Here is an 18,699-nt window from a genome sequence, read left to right on the forward strand (position 1 = left end):
TAGTATATGTTTAGACGTTTCACTGGATAAGTTGACAATTTGATCTGCTGGTGCGGCTTTAAAAGAAAAATCAGGGGATCTCCAAAGTTATTTGTTAATTAGTTATTAGGATTTTCAACAGTATCATGGCTAAAATAATAAGGGTGGGTCATGATTTTTTGATCTTCGAAGAACGATCGAATTGTTCCAAGTGATTATCGAATAAAAATGATGCAGGTGCCCAAAAGGATTTGGCAGAAAATACATAGTAATATAGATGATATTGCTATTGGTTTCATTTAATAATAGAGTATTTCATGCACAAAACATTACAGAGAAGTTTGTATTGTTTCGAGATAAAGTGAGAGGGAGAAAACATTGAGGAGAAGAAGGGAGAGAAGAAAATCTGACATTGAGAGAAAGAGAAAAGCAGATAAGGCTAACGCAGTGAAGCTGTGGCAGCGATGTGAAGCGAATGTCCACTCAGCATACTCAGGTTCACCAGTGGAGGGGAAAACAGCTGTGTGGCCTGCCAGGACAGCATCGGCCCGGGACAAAAATGACAAGTATTTTATGAGACCTTTTGAAGATGGCGGCTTTATTATAGTGGGTCTGCGACCTCGACACAGCCTAGTGAAGATTTAGCACCTCGTCACCTTCTGGTTTCCCAGTGCATCATGAGCACCGTGTGTGCGTGTGTGCATGGGAGAATCTCCAAGGCAACGAGCAAACAAAGATTGTGCGGCTATTTGAACGTATGTTCGGTGTGGCAGCTTTGATGTGCACTCTCCAGGTCGAACGGTGTTTCTGTGCCTCGGGGTATTTTGTATTAAATTGCAGCTGTTTGCTGTAGATTTAGTTCTATTTTACCTATTTAAAATCAAAGCATTACGGTGGAATCTTGAAAATTTGACACATCAACTAAATGTTTGAAAACTTCCGCATTTTTATGTTGCCCGCTGCAATGCCTCAGCACCGCTCTGTGACATAGTGCCAAAATGCAAACCAAATGAGGAATTTTTTATTACATCTGAAGCCTGTCTGTGATTCCAGAGACGAGAGGAAACTGTGTGCTCACTTGCATAGTTTACTGGTCACCAATGAATTCATCCTGTATTCCTTCCCAGACAGAAGAAAACACCTCAACATCTTAAAAAGTCTCCCACCTCAAAGAAAATGTGATGTAATGGTTTGTTGTACCTCTACAGTATTTTGCAGAGCCTCTTGGGATGACGTTATGGTGTAAATGCTTACTCATTTTTCCGCTGCTTTAGATGTGAGATTATTGCGTTAATCCATTAATCTATGCATCCGACTGTAGTGCCAGATGTGCTTTTCTCAGGTACCTTCCCCCAGCTTCTCCTAGAGGATCCCCTTGTACTCCCAGGGCAGCTGGGAGATGTAGTCTTAAATCTGTCCTGTGGTCTCCTCCCAGTCGGTCAAGCTCAAAGGGAGGCACCCAGAGGTTATCCTTACCATGTGCCTTGAACTATCTTAACTGTCACCTGTCAATGCAGGTTGAGTACTTTGGTCATCCCACATTGCTAAACTCCTCAACTGTTCATGAATTATGAAGCCTGCCAACCTGCAGAGAAAAGTTTATCGCCTTTAGATATGAATGCCGATGCTCATACACTTTATAGGCTCATTTGATCTTGCTCTCTCTTTTTCCTTCTTCTTTTTCTATTCTTCTTTCCCTCCTTTCTTCAGGTGCACTTGGGTTCCGTAGAGCTCCAGCCAGCTCCGGACCCTCTGGAGCTGAACCGGGAGATGATTGGCCAGTCCCTAAAGCGCAGAACAGATCTGGAGTCAAAAAACTGCCAGCTGTTGAAGGAGAACTGTAGACTGAAACAGGAGCACCAGAGAATACTCAGAGAGTAAGGATGAGGGGGGAAAGCAGCCCTGTGTTTTGGGCTGATGGATTTAAATGTGTGTTTGTGAGAGAATATGTGATGTAGAGCAAATGTCAAGTTCGAAATGGAAAATACCCCAGAAGATGTTCAGCGCTGGTATTTGTTTGTTGGTTGTCTTGTTTGCATGCAAGCTCTCTTGCTTTTTAAGTCCTACTGCCAGCTGTTTATATGCACAGCAATCACCCAGTATGATATCATCACTGGTCGCCCCTTTTGAGAGTATTAAGGGTTCCACCCAGTGTTGCAAACTGGGCTTGTGATTTCTGGGAACTTAGTTCAAATGATTCACTTTCATTTCATATATGACTTAGTTTCGAATAGCAATTTTTGTGTAATTGTTTATCTACTTGTTAATCCCTTGGCGTGTGAATGGAGCATTGCCAGAGACGGAGGATGTTGGTGACTTATGTCTGCACAGGGTGGAGGCATCGGCATCATTCCTCTAAGCAAATTACTGTCAAAAGGCAAACAAGCTTTTAAAACATGTATTTGTGGTGTGTTTTTCTCACCAGGCTGGAGCAGCAGGTTGACGATAAGGAGATGTTAGAGGAGAAGCTGTACTCACGTTTTGTCATGGTACTGAATGAGAAGAAGGCCAAGATCAGAGGCCTGCAGGATGCTCTCCGCCAGCTCCAACAGACTGATGGCCAGCAGAGAGATGAGGAAGGGAGACAAAGGTCAGAAGACTGATTTTGCATGGCTTATGTGGTCATTACAAGAACCCTTGAAGGTGTTACCTTGAAGTACAGATATACAGTACTGATTTGTCTATTGCATAGGGGGATTTATGTCAAATACAAGGCACATTGTATTTGATGAATTAACATTTCAATCCCAAAAAGAAATTTTTCCTAGAGAAACCTTTTACCTTAAAAGAAAATCAAAATCAAAGCAACAAAGTCAATGGATAAGGCTGCAACCACTGGGCAAACTCCGGGTCTGAGAAGTGAAGCCAATGCGGAAGTGCCTAAAACTTGCATTCTTTGTAATAGCCAGCAGGGGGCGACTCCTCTGGTTGTAAAAGGAAGTCTGATTGTTTAGAAGTCTATGAGAAAATGACCCTACTTCTCACTTGATTTATTACCTCAGTAAACATTATAAACATATTATTTATATTTATAACAGTTTATGGTCTCAATCTCTAGTTTCAAGTCTTCTTCAATACCGCATGATGTTCATTTAGTGGCTCCATTTAGAGTCAAATAGGCCATAAAGCAGGGTATGCTTAGGGTGCAGCTACCTTTTGATTGACAGGTCGCTACCACAGTGTTATCCGGTCTGGGAGATGTCTGTGTTTTCATTTCAGAACTTTAATCCTTTCACAGTGTGTTTTCAGTTCTTGTTCTTCAATTTACTTGAATGTTAGGCAAGAAAAATCAGTTCATTCTCACATTCAATAAGCTGGAACCATCAAATGTTTTTGGGAAAACTGACATAAATCAATCAACAAAAAAGGTGCCTATTCATTTTCTGTGGATCGACTATTTGATGAGAAACACTTTGTATTGTGGCAATCAATTTAGCTCATTTTCTGTTTAGCACTTAGCAGTTTGTATAAAGGGTAATTCAACATATTCAGGTCATTGCTTTAGTTGCACACTTGCAAGTTTTGATTCCAAACAGGTCAGCACAGTCGTGTCAGATCTGCGTATGTGTTTGCCACACCTTTGGCTTTTGCAGAACACAGACGGTGGCTAATTTGTTTCATTACAAGCCTCTGTTATTATTATATCTTCATCATTGCAGGCCACGAAGTATGGATGGAAGATTTTACTCATAATCACTGCTTACGTACCTGGCTTTGCTGCCGTCCCTTGTGATCAATAATATAAAATATTGAAAGACGATTACCCAAAGGTTTTGCCAGCATATTAAAGTGAGATTCTGTATTTTCTAGAGCATATTCAACCCTTAACTCAATTTTTGGTCTTTGTTTTTCCACATTCGTCCTCACACACAAACTGATTTTTCTACATAAAACATTTTCTCATCTTCTCTCAAACTTGTGCCACTTTCTTTAGTGACAATGACTCAACTCACGATGAAGACGACAGTCAGGACAGAAGAGAGGAGACAGGTCAGAGCATCCATCCATCTCAGGAACCAACTATTCTCATCACAGGTGGGTGTGCGTGTTTGTGTAGCATTAAGAGTGTAGCTTTTTTTTTTTTTACTTTTCAGAGGGAAAACTGCTCCTAAGCCAATTTTATAAACGTTTCTCTGCCAACTGAGAATGAATAATTGGGTAATACCAATAAATAACATTAAAAAGAAAAAATCAATTGTTTTCAATTTCTTGCCTGCGTCAGAATGTGTTGCAACAGCAATATCAATGATAATAACCAGACCGAAACATCTCCTTGCCCTCTAATTACTCAATAACAAAGACTTTTCTCTAGGGCTAAGGCAGAGCCTAACAATGCAATCCCTAACATGATGAGAATTGGCAGGTAGCTCGTATGTGAGCTAACGAGCCCAAATGTGTGTGAGTTTGATCGCAGTGTAAACCGAAGTATCATTTGGGTTCAGGTGAAAGAATTATGATTCAGTGCTGCATATTAAAGATTATACGCAGAAACCTGGCAGATAACACATGTATCAGTTAGAGAGGGTAGAAGATGGGGCCATATAAGCTAAATGCACTTCAGGATGATTCAGAAACTAATTTAAAACTTTAGACAGAGTCCTCATTTGACCTTCTCATAGGTCATCTTTATAGAGATTTACTGTTGCAATGACACACCATCAACACATTGTGCTCCAAGTACATGCACCCATTTTTTGGTGGAGCAGGGTGGCAATTTTTTCGCCCATTCCCGCTACGCCTTATGTCATAGGTCACAATGTGACTCAGTATTGATGCAGACACTTAAGTGAAACTCTTGAATTTTTGCTTTCCTCGAACTGATTTTACTGTCTCATAAACTTGACAGTTGAATGTAATTGATCATGTAAGCAGGGGGTTTTAACGTAAACTTAAAAGCACACACAAGCAGAGAATATACCCCCGGGTAGCCGGGTTCTGGGAAGCACTTGTCAGTGAGTCATAAACCCACCCAGCGAAGTCTGCTGTGATTGCTTCAACACGGCCCAGCCGTGAGGTGGTCTTCCCCTTCCTGCGTCACGCAGAGCAGGCGCGATGTCACATCTGCTGAGTCATACCCCCCCGTACTACAAGTTGCAATCTGCTGGGATAACCTACTGATCGCTCCCTCAATGACTGTGTTTGTGTTCAGCGCCAAACTCAAGACCCCCCCCACCCCCAACCAACCAAGAGACTAATACAGTTGCAAAATACATTGATGCTTTCAGCTGATTCTGTTGTTTGGCTCTGATTTTCAGCACACACACCCTCCCCTTCAGTGAAGATGGATGGAGGTTGTAGATTGCGCAGTATGGGTCTTGGCTCACACACGTTGTTGTTTGCAGTCCAGAAGGGTTTTACAATGCTTTCTAGTGTTTTCTGCTTGTCAGTGAACTCAGTAAAGCACTTATGTCTTATCTTCTAGTCTTGATGAATTTGCTCTCGTATTCCCTCCACGTTTAGAGCTTTTTAACATTATTGGTGTGTTTCCAAAATTGTTGTAGTATTTACACTAATTCTGCAGCTGTCCAACAAATCCGTCTCTAGGCGTTTCTCTCTTGGCCATCACTTGATCGTAGTGGAAACACGCCATAAATTCATGTCAATAGTTGTTACAATATGCTAATGGATACCTAATGCATTGTTATTCTTTCTTGTTTATGTTGTGCAACCTCAGTCTGGTAACCCCAGCAACCAATCAATTCACAGCCATTTTCATAGTCATCTGAGGACATGAAACATACGTAGGAGCCACGACAGTCTTTTGTGTTTGCAAATTTAGTAAACGCATACAGTAAGTAACCAAACTTTGGTGAATTTGTGACCTCACTGTAATTCATTCAATTTGAGTCCCCACCCATTTGACCCAGATCAGAAACTGTGTGCACAACATTACTGCTTTATGTGCATCTAGAAATCTACCCAAACTTTACCGTCACAGTGGGCTACACAATTCCCCTTTGACATGCTTGGCCCCAGTTAACCCTTGTGCCTTGGGCTGTGTTTTCATATTGCTGAGGCCAGATAAGAGAGAGTAATGACAGGACGGAAACGGAGACGGAGACAAAAGAAGAAACTCTCTCTTTGACCTGTTCCCTCCAGTTTTGCATCTGATAGTGACAACTTTGGAAACATATCACTCACAACGGGGTGACTGGAGATAGAAAAGATAGAGATGGAAGAAGGGGAATGAAAGGAGAGGAGGGACGTAGTGTTACTTAAGGGATGAGAAAGTGTCTGACAGGGAAGAAAAAAATGGATAAAAATGATGGATGGGGCCTTTTTAACAGACAAATGAACCGAAATGCCAGACTTGATTCGCTCTTCATTCTTTTTACTGTGAATATCAACAGTAGCATTAATTCCCCCGTTCTACATTGCAAGTGTTATCTCCTAATCAGACAGCTAATCGAGTCTTCTACATATTTCTTTTTATCTAACACAACTGCTCAATCCTTCAATTTAAATGGGCTAGCAGCAATGTTAAAGGGCACACAGGTGTGTTTGTGTGTCTCTCCGTATATAAACAATTGTATGACCGGGCTTGTGTGGAATGCCAGATCTCTATTCCCGATTAAAGGTCACAGGACTTCAGGTGTGGAGTTATCCAGGGTTAACAGAGGTTATCTGAGGCAGTATGCCCTGAGACTGCCAGAAAATGACGCTAATTGAGAATCTGTTCAAGCAATGAAGACGGAGAATTTGGGCTTCGGAAATCCCAAAAATTTGGAACAAGATAAGACATCAACAAGCAGGAATTTAGAGGCATTTTTTTTAGAGTAATTTGAGGAACTTGCAGTCCAACAGTCAGAGGTCATTGTGAAGAAATGTTATTAGCATCTAGTAGCTTTGATTTACAGTAAACATGATTTTTCAAATGAACTGCTTTGATGGTTTGTGTATATTAGTGACAAGATGCGTAGAAAGTAATGAGATGGTAAGACAGTTCTACGTTTGTGTGTGCTGTATATGTTGTATGCAGGTTGTAATCTGGTGTGCCAGGGCATCACTCTGGACCGGACCTTTTCTGATGATGAAGATGAACAACCGAGCCGGAAGCGTAGATTGTGTCACACCCCGAGCCCGGAACCTTCTGAATAAAAGGAATAAAACTGCAGGTTAGTCAGATCACCAATGCAACCGGTCTATCACCACATGTGGTATCATAGTTGTTCTTGCCACTGCTTCCGCTGGGTTACTTACATGTTTTAGTTCATAGCTGTTTTGTGGAGCCTCTCTTCACATACAGTAGCAGTACATAACTTCCTCCATCATTGGAGGAGTTTAGATGGGATGTTGCAGATTTTCAAGTAGGTTATATTAAGATAGTGTCAACATGATACACATTGTCTCATGTCTTCTTTCAGTTAAAGAATAAGCTGTTCCATGTGGCCAGGAAATCATTTCAAGCTTTGTTTCATGGCCCTTTGAAACATTTTTCTCATTTCCCAAAATTTTCATTTTCTGCACTCAGACAAACTTCTGAAAAACCACCACAGTTACTGATGTGGGGTGCCCTACTGAATTTTTATCCCCCTTTCCTTCCACTCCTCCACTTAAAGGAGGTTGAATCATCATTTACTCGTCATCATTGGTGTTACAGAAAAACCCACACATGCACACTTCCCAGCATCCAACAGTGTCAGCTGAGGGGCCCTGCACATTTCTGCATAATTATCTGGTTTTCTTCATCATACACCTTATAGTGTTGATTGCATTACTCATTAAGGAGATAGAGTCCTGCTGCGATGTGGAGCCGGTCTTCAAATGCTAAAGAATAGTCGCCGTCTCCTCATAATAAATAGGTCACACAAAATGTACTTAGCAACAAAATATTTTTCATATTCCATCTATGCCATTTAACGTCTTAAACTTGTTTGATTTTCCTTTGGGATCGTGAGTTGAATACATTTTCATGGGTGTGAACATCTTACAAACATGGTTTTAGAAAGATGGACTCAGTGTGGTGGGTCTGACAGGATTTAAGATATTAATCAGCATCTGTTAATGTTTGGGTTTTCAGAGGTGTCTCCTGAACATCCGGCTCATACATACAATGTTGTGAGGTCTTTCCACATTCAACATCTGCACGTTTTCTCATACTGACGCACTGCAATACAATGACCAGAGGTTCTTGGACTGCTGCCTTTTAGGACTACACATGGGCTCAGACTAACATTTTATCTTGTTTGCATGTTACTGCTGCAAGAAAAGAGTCTAAAATGCAACATTTATCCCACTATCTATATTCAGAAAATGCACAAATTGTCAGTGTTTTTAACACAACAATAACTTTAACATGTCCAGATTGTTATCATGTTGTCAGTCAATATGTGGTACATTTAGTAAGTTGATCACCTCTCCTACAGTTGTTGTAGTGACACTTCTTTTAAATCTAAAAACCTCATAACATCCTCCCACGGCTTACATCTGGATGTTGGCTGGCAAATAAACAAAAGTGAAAATTACTGCAGTGTGTAGTGTCGCTTGGTCCAACTAAGCACCGACAGCAGTGGCTTTTGAGTTCCAGTGAAAACATGCACTTCTTTTTCTCTCATTCTCGCCTTTGCTTTCCATCAGATTTCATTTGTTGCACACATCTTTTTTCATGAACTTCTTGGGCATACATGGAAATATTATTCAGCCTTGGCTCATGTCAAGATATTGAACTGTATTTCCCAAAGTACATCTCCATATTGAGGGATGAAATATTAAATTTGAAATTTGAAGCTTGTTTTTATTAGTGCAAATCATGCACAACCTCTAACTTTTTCCCTCTCTTTACTCTCTATTCCCTTCTGTCTTTGCCTTTCTTTCTCTCTGTCTTGTCTCCTCCGTCCACCCCAATAAATAGATGATATCCAGGACTCATCATGAACATGATTAAAGCCCTAAATCTAAGGTTTTTCCTGATGAACAGATTTTCTTGATCCCTCTCCAGCTACTGGCAAGCTACTTTCGGTTAGTCAACCCTCACCTCCATACTCACAACCAAAACAGTGACAACCAGGCAACAGCGTCCTGGAGGTATCCCCAGAGTTGATGCCAGATTTTGTCCCAGATTGAGAAAGCAGTTCTCAGAAAGCCAGAGCATGTCACTGCCATCTGGTTTGCTTTAGCTGTGACAATTACCTGCCACAGCTCTCAGGAGAGACTTTTTGTTTGTCTCTCGTCTTCAATAAATCAAAAGACGAACAATTAATGACGCTATCTTTTTTCCAAACACTCCAGACTGCGTGCTCCATTCGGAACTGCCATCAAGACTTTGCCTAGATGCGTTAGCGGTCATGTGATAACAGGCACTTAACGCCCTCCAGTGCTTCCTCTGGAACTGCTAGCGCTGCTAATGACTTAAAGAACATGGTAGAGAATCTGGAGCAGGAGTATGGAAGCAATTTCTCAAGAGTTTGACTTCGCCCTGAGCTCGAATTTGGCTGCCAAGCCCCTCGACCTTGGCTCTGTGTGAGACCGGAGCAAGCGTAACAACTACTGAGGGACAACAGGTTACACCCAGAAAACAGGGTGTCACCAACAACCAGCCGAAGCTGCTTTGTTGCTGCTTATTCATCATGTCTCGCTGATGTTTTCCTCCCTCTTTTCATTATGAACATAAACCATGCGCCATCTCTTTCATTTCCACTTTCTAAACTAGCATTTTGCGAACAATAATTTGACCTCCCCCTTGTTTCTCGTTTTCATCTGCCCTTTTATTCTCTAGATGTTCTGTGGCCCAAACTACCTGAGGGGTGTTTTGGCAGAGGGTTAATAGGGTTGTGTTCTTTCTCTGTCTTCACCTCTTCACCTCTTCCTTTACCTCTGCTACCAGCTTTAGGTCCTGAGGTCATCACAGTGTGTCTTCACACTGACAGTAATGAACCTACGGAGACCCATTCAGGGACTTTATCTGAACATTCTACCTTTGACTTCTGGACCTTCATGCTGTCTTTTACGGTTTTGATGATACCTAAATGTCTGCTGAAGACCACGGGTGGCCGACGCCTGGATAATCCCACAACACGCGCTTGCTGGTTTAGTAATCCCCACAGGAATGTCACACTTTCTCCTCTACACATCCCATAGATGAGGCATTTTATAAAGGGAGGCCCAGATCAGTTTCTGAAGATCATTTACAGATGAGTGAGTGCATAACAACTCGCGATGAGGATGAGACAAAGTGTGAAAGATTAGGAAACTGTACTGAATGTTTCAGTCAGTGGTTTCATAAAAAAATATTACAATAGCATGCTGAGTTATTGAATGCAGAATATTGTAAAACAGGCCTATTTGTGTTCTTTCCTTATTTTGAAGAAAAGGAACATATAAAAAAAGAAAGGGTCATTGCATCACTGAATTCACATTGGTGCCAAGCTGGTAGTATTCAACATGTATTTGATTGTAATAGAGCATCTTTGTTATCAATAACTAACCAACCATCAAACTGTTGACTATATTCAGAAGGGCTAAGGTTAGCCAGCTCTCTTAATAATAATGTTTTATATTATTGTCAGGCGGTAGCAGTAATTGTCAAATTGCAAATGCCTCTATAAATCTGGACCTTTATACCGATACTTGCAATATTTGAATGTCACAATGATGTAATGACCCTTACTTTATATGTTCCTTGATTTTGAATTGAACCTGATGATACAATTGTATTATATTAAAGACATTCTAAATGTTTCAATCAGTTGATTCACAAATATATATTTTTATTTTATTTTAGATATAACAAATGTTCCCTGGAAATGTATTACAAATACATGAAGGATAGAGTTATAATTTAATATGTGAAATGTTGTAAATGTTTTTGAAACGTCTACTGAGTTAAAATATGTTGTGAATCGTCTCACAAGACAAGGCATGTTAATTTCAACCTGACTTGAATAAACATTTTACTTTGCAATGTTTTTGCCTTTTCAATATTTTCTAAATGTTGTTGCCCAAGAGACAAACAGCGTGCAGCTATGAGGAAAATCCATTTTGTGATTAATTAAGAGTAACTTACGATGAAAACCATGATGTGTCATTGATTTTACACGTGACACGTTTCTGTCATGAGAGGTTTTATACTGTGCAGTGATAACATGAAATGTCAGTGAAAATCAACACTATGAAGATGTTTTAATTTAGTTGTTTACACTAATTAAGCCTTTATTATTGAGGAGATGTTGTTAGACTGAAGTGTATTGATCCTAATAAGTATAAAACTATGTAATAATTATGAATGAAAGTATTTCATTCCAAATGTCAATTTGCCTTTCTATTGATAAGAAAGTAAAAGGAATGAGATCTAACAAAAAATCGTATCTTGCATGAGCTGCAGCAGCGCTACATGGTGGCCTGTGTGTAAAACCAAATGTATAACATACATACAGTAAAGTCAGTGTATCTTCCACAGGTTCCTTTTTGAGCAGATAATCTAATGAGGAAAAGTGACAGACTATTAAGCAGAACACGTTTCTGTTGCATTGGAGCCATAAAATAAATGCACTTTAATTTCCAATAGTATAAGGCTCAGATGGATTTCCAGGCTTGCCATACTAGCTTCAATTAAATTGCAACCAATCGACATGTACGTTTAAATGTTGGTGTTGCTGCTCCCAGGCTAATAGCCCATCCCAAGTTAAGCCCTGTTCCAGCTTTGGAAATTTTAAACCCAATTTAAAGACCCACTTTTTTTCCCTGGCTTTTAGTTCCGTCTGATGCTGCTGGCCTTTGTCAAGTCCCCTCTTAACTTATTTCTAACGTCCTCTTACTGCTTTTCAATCTGTTGTTGGTGTTATTGTATTTCTCCTAACTTCCATTTTTGCCTTTCTTTGTATTGTTTTATTGTATTACATTATGTATTATTTGCCTTTTATGCACCTTTCTATGTCTTTAACTATATGTATACCTGTAATGAGGCAGATCCTAACCCATCCGCCTCTATTGGAAAGCACTTTAGGTCAAGTCCTGTTGTTTTTAAAAGTGCTATACAAATAAACTGACTTGAGTTGACTGTTAGTCTATCAACTTTCTTCACATTTGATAGCATTTTGGAATAAAACCGTGAAGTTATAACCACATGGCCTTCTAGCAAGGGCAGTCTATAGATCAGCTGGGCTATACAGCAGCCCATTCAGCTGAAAGGGTTAACACTGTTTGTGAGAGAGCGATGATAGCTCTGCCGGGGCTGAAATTAAACGTTCAGTCACTTGCTTATCATCGTCATTCACTTACTGCGTGCACCTGTAGGTTTCCCATCATCCAGGGAAATGACAGGAGTCTTCCTGCTTTCCCGTCACGGAGCTGCAGTGAGACAGAGTGGTCTTTGTCTGCTGTCAGGCTGTGCTGTGCTCTCACTGCTCCGCACCGCCTTAACACCGTAATGTCTGAAACAACTTGGCCTTACACAAGCAATGTTTGAAAACTGAAGATGAATGTATAATCCAATACTCTGTTATGAGTACGTTTACTCACCCTTCAGACATGTTGGACCAATTGGTGAAAGCTTCCACTTTTGATTATTGCCCTACAGCCCGCTTGCTGCGTGAATCAACCACATTTTGTGATTCAATAAAATCACTGGCGCAATAAACTAATTTTAAATGCTACTTCATTTGTTGATTTCTTTTTCTAACTCACAAATTGAAGTGGTTTTATTGTGACAAACGTGTCAGACTGCATTATGTGTTACTCCTTTTGCTCACAGCGGGCAGTATACCGCTGTGTCTGTTGGGGGCGGCACACATATGGAAGTAAAGCAGTGGGCAGGCTGTTTAAAACTGAGGGAATATATTTCAGGGCAATACAAAACCAGCAGTGAGCCTTCCTGCTGGGGCACTTTGAGTTGAATGTGTAAGCTTCTGCACTGTGTGTTAATTCTGTGTGAGACCAAAGAGCTATTTGACGTCAAGCAGGGCCTTTATCTTTAGTATAACAGAAACACCATTATAGTCAACATATGCAACAACTTTCCACATGTTGAATATCCATTGATGATGTGGAAAATGAGGTGCATATTGTTGCTTTTGAAAGCCACATATATTGCAGTCATATACTGTGTGTGTGTTACATGTAAAACTTTACTCAGCAGCTAAACCAAACAGGAATCTGCACTCCACATTTAGTGCTGACTCGTCCTCCAGTCGTGAAGTCTTTTCTGCACTGGTCTACAAGTTTTGCCAGAGGCAAAGAGTATCCGCTTTGTTTCAACTCTGTCATTAAAACTGCCTTTTGATCGTTACAGATAACGAGTGGTTTTCTCTTTGAGATGCTGTTGTGAACTGATTGGCCTCATTATTTGAATTAAACCAAATGTTCTGTAGGTTTAAAGAGGATGGTAGTTGAACATTGAGTGTGTGATAATGACAGCCCGTCACAGAGTGGGCTCAAGGGAGACTTTCTCTTTTTTTTCCACATTGTGAAGCAGTTTGTAATACAATTTGTCTTCTTTAGTTACTCATGCATAGATAAAACTATACAACCAAGCCTTAACAACAACGTTTACCGCTTATTTTATTACCTTTTAAGTATAAGAAGGTTGACATGTGATTCACATCTTTACTTGTCAAGATGAATTGAGATGTTTATAAGTGTGTGTCACCATCACATTTTCATGTTTTTGTATGTGAGAGTGCTACTTAGTAGTGCCCAGTAATAGCTACCACTAAGCAGTTTCAAATGTCAGTGCATGCCACCCAAGAATTTTAATGGTAAACCGAAACTGATTTTTATTAGTTTTACCAAAACATTCTTTAAAATGGTAATTGGAACCAAAGAAACCAAAATGACTCTGTACAGTTGACTTGATTTTCTCTCATGGCTAGGAATGCATTATGTTATTATCTTGACTTCCCCTTGGTCAGAGACCAAAGGATCGACGGGCTATCCACATTGCCTTCTCTCGTGTAGGCCTAATTGCTGCCTGGCTTAATAACCGACTGTCTCACACACCCATTTTTTCTGTGGTTGAAGAAGTACAGTGAGAAGCATGACTCCTCTGGGAAATTTTACCACAGGGACTTGCGCAACTGTCATAGATAACACATTTTTCAATGCATTGGTGCTAAGTTGTCAAATGACTCAAATTTAATTTGAAATATTGTAATCCTGTGTCGTCACGTATAGGGTGATTACAGCAGAAGGGATGAGGTTAGAGAATTAAATGGTTCCCACAGTGCTGCACTGTGCTAACTGCAATTGAGACAGATCTGTGACGTTGGAACGGTCTGGTTCTGGTTATCAAACTCCCTCCACCTCCACCATCTCTCTCTCTCTTCCTCTGTCTTTGTTCCTTTGCCATCCTATCAGGTTAAAGTGGTTTGCCAGAAGGTGTCAGATGCAGTGTTTCATGAAGTTCAAGTCTGCTGCGCCTCAGTCACCATCACAACATGATCCTTTCACTTTGACGCTGAGGTCTGGGTTGTGTGCTTGAATCACAATCGGATGAAATATTGTAATCAATGGGGACACATTTGCATTTGAGTTTCACGGAAAATTAGATAATATCTGTTACATTTAGAATTACAGAAAGGCCTTATTGTCTTAGTGATTCAGCCTCACCACAGCACCTATGCAGTGGTTTTACCTCTCACTTCTCAGTTGATAATTTATGTAGTTTAAAGAGGACCTATTATGTTTTTTCCTTTAGTGTGTTATATAGTTGTTTTGTGCATGTAAAAGAACTGCAAAGTTACAAAGCCCACGCCAAAGGGAATTACTTTCCTCCACAGAAACACTGCTCCTGAACTGCCTGAAACGCCTTGCTTGAAGTCCCGCCTTTTCTTCGGTAACGTGGTGATGTCACCAAGTAACACATTTGCATAATACCTGCCTAGTGGCTAGTTTGGCACGCCCTCATACAAAACTAGAGCAGAGCTGGAGTGGAGTCCAAAGAGTTTGGTTTGGTTGACCAATCACAACCGTGAGCCAGCTGACCAATCAGAGCAGAGTGGGCTTTTTTTTTGTTGAGAAAAGTAAAATTTTTTTTTAATATAAACATGTAATAAAAACCCAAAATACAAGTATGCTCCTGAAAATAAGCATAATAGGTCCTCTTTAAAAAGATCTGTGTTATTTATATACATACATAGATGCTTTGATTTTTCAAATACATATGTGATTGTGTAAAATCATCTCTTTGAGTATATTAGGTGCTATGTATACTGTGTGTTAGGGATCTAAATCTGGTGTTTAGTTATTGTGACCAATATGTGCTGATTTATTGTTGGTTTTGTCGGTGTTTGTGTTTAAAAGCATAATAAAAATATTGTGAAAAAAAAAAAAAAAAAGATCTGTGTTACATTTTATCGTGCCTACCTGTGCTGATTGAATTGACTTGGAGAGACAGAGGGAGACATTTGTCAACCTGCAAGCTGATCCCCACTGGGATGCAACCTACTGTTTCTTCAGTAGGAAACACATCCCATTTTATAAAATGGAGACTTAATCTGGTCTTGTAGCATTTTGAGTTTGCCAACACCACATGACTGAAGAGTACAGAGATGTAAAATTGTAAAAACAGGAAGTGTGGAGGAAAGAAATGGAGCACCAGATGAATAAAGAAATAAAAGGCAGAGCAGATTGATGGCTCTCACTGGAGGCACCAATTAGTGGACAGCGGGGCAAACCTATCTCTGTAACAGCCGTCAGACCGACTGACAGTCCACCAGCTGTCACCGCCATGACTGACAACTGCCTGTTGATTGACACCTGGTACCGAGGACTCCAGACAGATGTGCCCCCTGTACAGTTGTTGTCACAATAGCAGTGTGCAGCGTTTTTTCTCTTTTCTTTTTTTTTCCTTTCAATTATTTCCATGTTGTTTAGAAGTCATAGAAACAAGTGGGTGTGGCATTTAGCTGCTGCTGTCTGGTTGTGTTTCTATCAAAACAATTCATAGTTTACTGTAACATTGCCATGTGTAAAATACTTGTAATAATAATAAAACATGTTAGACTTCTCCTGCAAGGTTAGTTGCTAGCTGTTTTGTGCAGATGTGTCCAACATTTTAGAATAAGAAATAAAGCAACATTTTAGATACGATTTCATAGACAACTAAGACAGTAATAGCCTGTAATAGAACCTGACTGATATATAAACATGCCAATATGACTACTGATTTCTGGAGCCCATATATGAATACAAATTGCAGTATGATAATCTTTTATAGTGTGCAGTTTTAAGTATTTGACCCTTTTTGAATCTTTATTTGTGTTTTAACTTATGAGTATTGGTTTACCGTTAAAGACTTACACTTATCTTACTGCTAATATCATGTTTATTATAGTTTATTGTTAAACTGTGTGTATGTCTTTGTCACAATTCTATAATAACCAAATTTGAGGGCTCAATGCCAGAAATGAATATCTGATGATATTGTTATCCGTGTGACTCTCAAATACCAATATCAGTGTCGACCTCAAAAATCCCATATTAGTCAGGATCTAGCTTGTATGCACAATTAACTTTTTCATCAAGCTTCCTTTGGGTATTTTTTCCTTAGACAATATCGCAAAATATAACAAGCAAAACATGATTTTGGTCTGAAGATGATTAAAATCAGTTCCTGTGTTGTCGCTTACCCCGCATGGCCTCTCGCTAAAGCTGAAGGGATCAGCTTCGGTGGTCTGGGCCTCCACATTTGGCTCCGAAGGATCAAGGTTCATGTCTGTCCAGAGGCAACTTCATTTTCCCACATTTTGTGCTCTAAACAGGGGGTTCACTCACAAAACACACACACGCACACACAAGCTTGTTTCCCTGTACTTTGGGAAATCACAGCAAGCTGCCTTTACTCTCTCTGTGTCACAGGTTTGGCTTTTGTTTGACACTTAATTTGAACATCTTGTTTCATACTGTTATTTATTCATTTGTATTTATTTATACAGGAGCAAACATACTGTCAAGCATATCAGGCTTATAGATATTGAATAAGTTCCTTTTACAGAATCACAAAAGAAATCCTGATCTGAGGGGAAACTGTACGGCATGAAATCGACAAAACGCATTAAAATCCCAGCAGCTTTCTTCAAATTTGTGAGTTTCAGTCGGACAGATCCCTTGGGCTCAGAGAAATTTGACGCCCCTTTTATGCTGTCTGAGGTGGCATGGGGCCGGAGGTAGACCACCTTTATAGGTCATGTGATATGTGGGTCATCTTGGGGCCCGCACAGCGGATCACCAGGATCAAACACTCTTTGATTGGCTCTTTGACTCATTGATTTATGGGTACTAAGGTAACAGCAGTTCCACGGTTACAGTAGAGATGTTTTACACGGCAGTAAGTGACTTGCAACTTTTACCTTAACGATGACTCGGTTAAGAAGGTGAAGTAGTAAAATAATTAAATGATTCTCATAACTCTAACACTGAGTAGTCGTTAATTATGCCGGGATCAGGTGGCAAATTCCAGCCGAAATCAGGTCAGTTTGAGCTTTTTTGTCAAGTTGTTTAGTTAAAGTCTGAAACCAGCTTCCTTGAACTTTGACATGCAAATGCTATCTGTCTTTGTCACAGTCTATTACTAAGTGTGGGGCATGCACCTTTGTTTTCTTTTGCATGCTCACAGTTCTAACATGTCTCAAACCGCTACTGTTGAAGAAGTGTAATTTACTAACTGTCTAATGGAGACTTAATGCCACAGTAAGTGGCAGGTTGTACATGTCAGATAGGAAATTAGTCAAAATTGACATCCTGTTAACTCCGGCCTTCCCTTTCTGTCTCACCCAGCGCTTCTCTCGTCTCGTCTCTTTCTCAGAGTACAGCTGTCCAGACCAGTCCAGCCTTGCAGAAGAGAGATGCGCTGTGGGTAAATGGTGCGGCGCTCTGAGATGATTACAGTGCACGCAGGTATGGAAAAGGCACCTATACGACTTTTTACAAGGGCCCTCGGGCTTCGAGGGCAATCTTCTGTTAGAGGCTCATCACCTCTGCTCCGGCTCTCAGCTGGTGTGAGCGCCTTCAGATGGTAAGACCATGATTTTGAACAATTAGTGCAGCCATTAGAGTCAGCAACCAGACCTACCCATCAGTTTGATTCACATGCAGAAGCCTATATGTCTCCCAGGCTGACATTAAGGAACACTATAAACATTGTGTGACCTTCTGCTGAACTCATTCATGATGTTGAACAGTTGAAATGAATTGTCAAGTATGTTGGAGGAAAAACATTTTTCTGTCACTCTTAAAGCTGCGCTGTGTTGATTAGTTTATACACCGAACAAAATTGATAAAGTCATTAATGCTCACATTGATAAGCTGCAAGTGCCTTTTGCTATGCAGTCTTACTAAACAATCACTCTTCACTCTTAAAGTCTGACAGAGATCACTAAATATATAGTATTCAAACATGGATAAGTCTACTTTTGAATAGTTTTCTAATAAGGTAAATAAAGTGGATTTTCATTGGATCCAAATTACAATCCTGGAGCTAGCTATTATCCCAGGATACTAAGGTCATTCAGACTGCACGCTAAAACCATTTAACGTGATACATGATAAATGTATGTTTGCATTGAACACCATGTCTGGTTTTACCACATGGTAAACCACAAATTGGATTATTCTGTGTTCTTTTTTCTTGTAACACTAAGAATGTAGACTCGTAGACTGTTTAGTCTAACTCTGAATCAGACCTATTCAAATTATTTGCTGTTCTTTTAAGGCAAACCGGAAGAGACACGTCTTCTCCCACACTGGGAGTTATAATCACTGCCAGACAGAAGATTACCTACCACACAC

At 40.1% G+C, this 18,699-nt stretch overlaps 1 protein-coding gene across 5 annotated transcripts in view; it reads left to right on the top strand.

The window, feature by feature from the left end:
* Positions 1-17,735, top strand: part of LOC141769293 (DNA repair protein XRCC4-like) — a 33,282-nt gene extending 15,547 nt beyond the window's left edge. The window contains exons 4-9 of one of the 5 annotated variants that reach the window (XR_012594279.1): positions 1,690-1,856; positions 2,405-2,569; positions 3,914-4,014; positions 6,959-7,094; positions 8,831-8,937; positions 9,803-10,235. Coding sequence is in view for 4 of the 5 variants with exons in the window: in XM_074638220.1 (XP_074494321.1) it covers positions 1,690-1,856; positions 2,405-2,569; positions 3,914-4,014; positions 6,959-7,077 (552 nt within the window). In the remaining variant the exon portion in view is untranslated. Of the gene's footprint in view, positions 1-1,689; positions 1,857-2,404; positions 2,570-3,913; positions 4,015-6,958; positions 7,095-7,450; positions 7,580-8,830; positions 10,236-17,716 lie in introns of those variants that run through there. The other 4 variants (XM_074638220.1, XM_074638217.1, XM_074638218.1 and 1 more) reach the window with 4 other exon arrangements.
* Positions 17,736-18,699: the final 964 nt, after the last annotated feature.

This window comes from Sebastes fasciatus, chromosome 6 (assembly GCF_043250625.1).
Source record: "Sebastes fasciatus isolate fSebFas1 chromosome 6, fSebFas1.pri, whole genome shotgun sequence".
Taxonomy (NCBI): Eukaryota; Metazoa; Chordata; class Actinopteri; order Perciformes; family Sebastidae; genus Sebastes; species Sebastes fasciatus.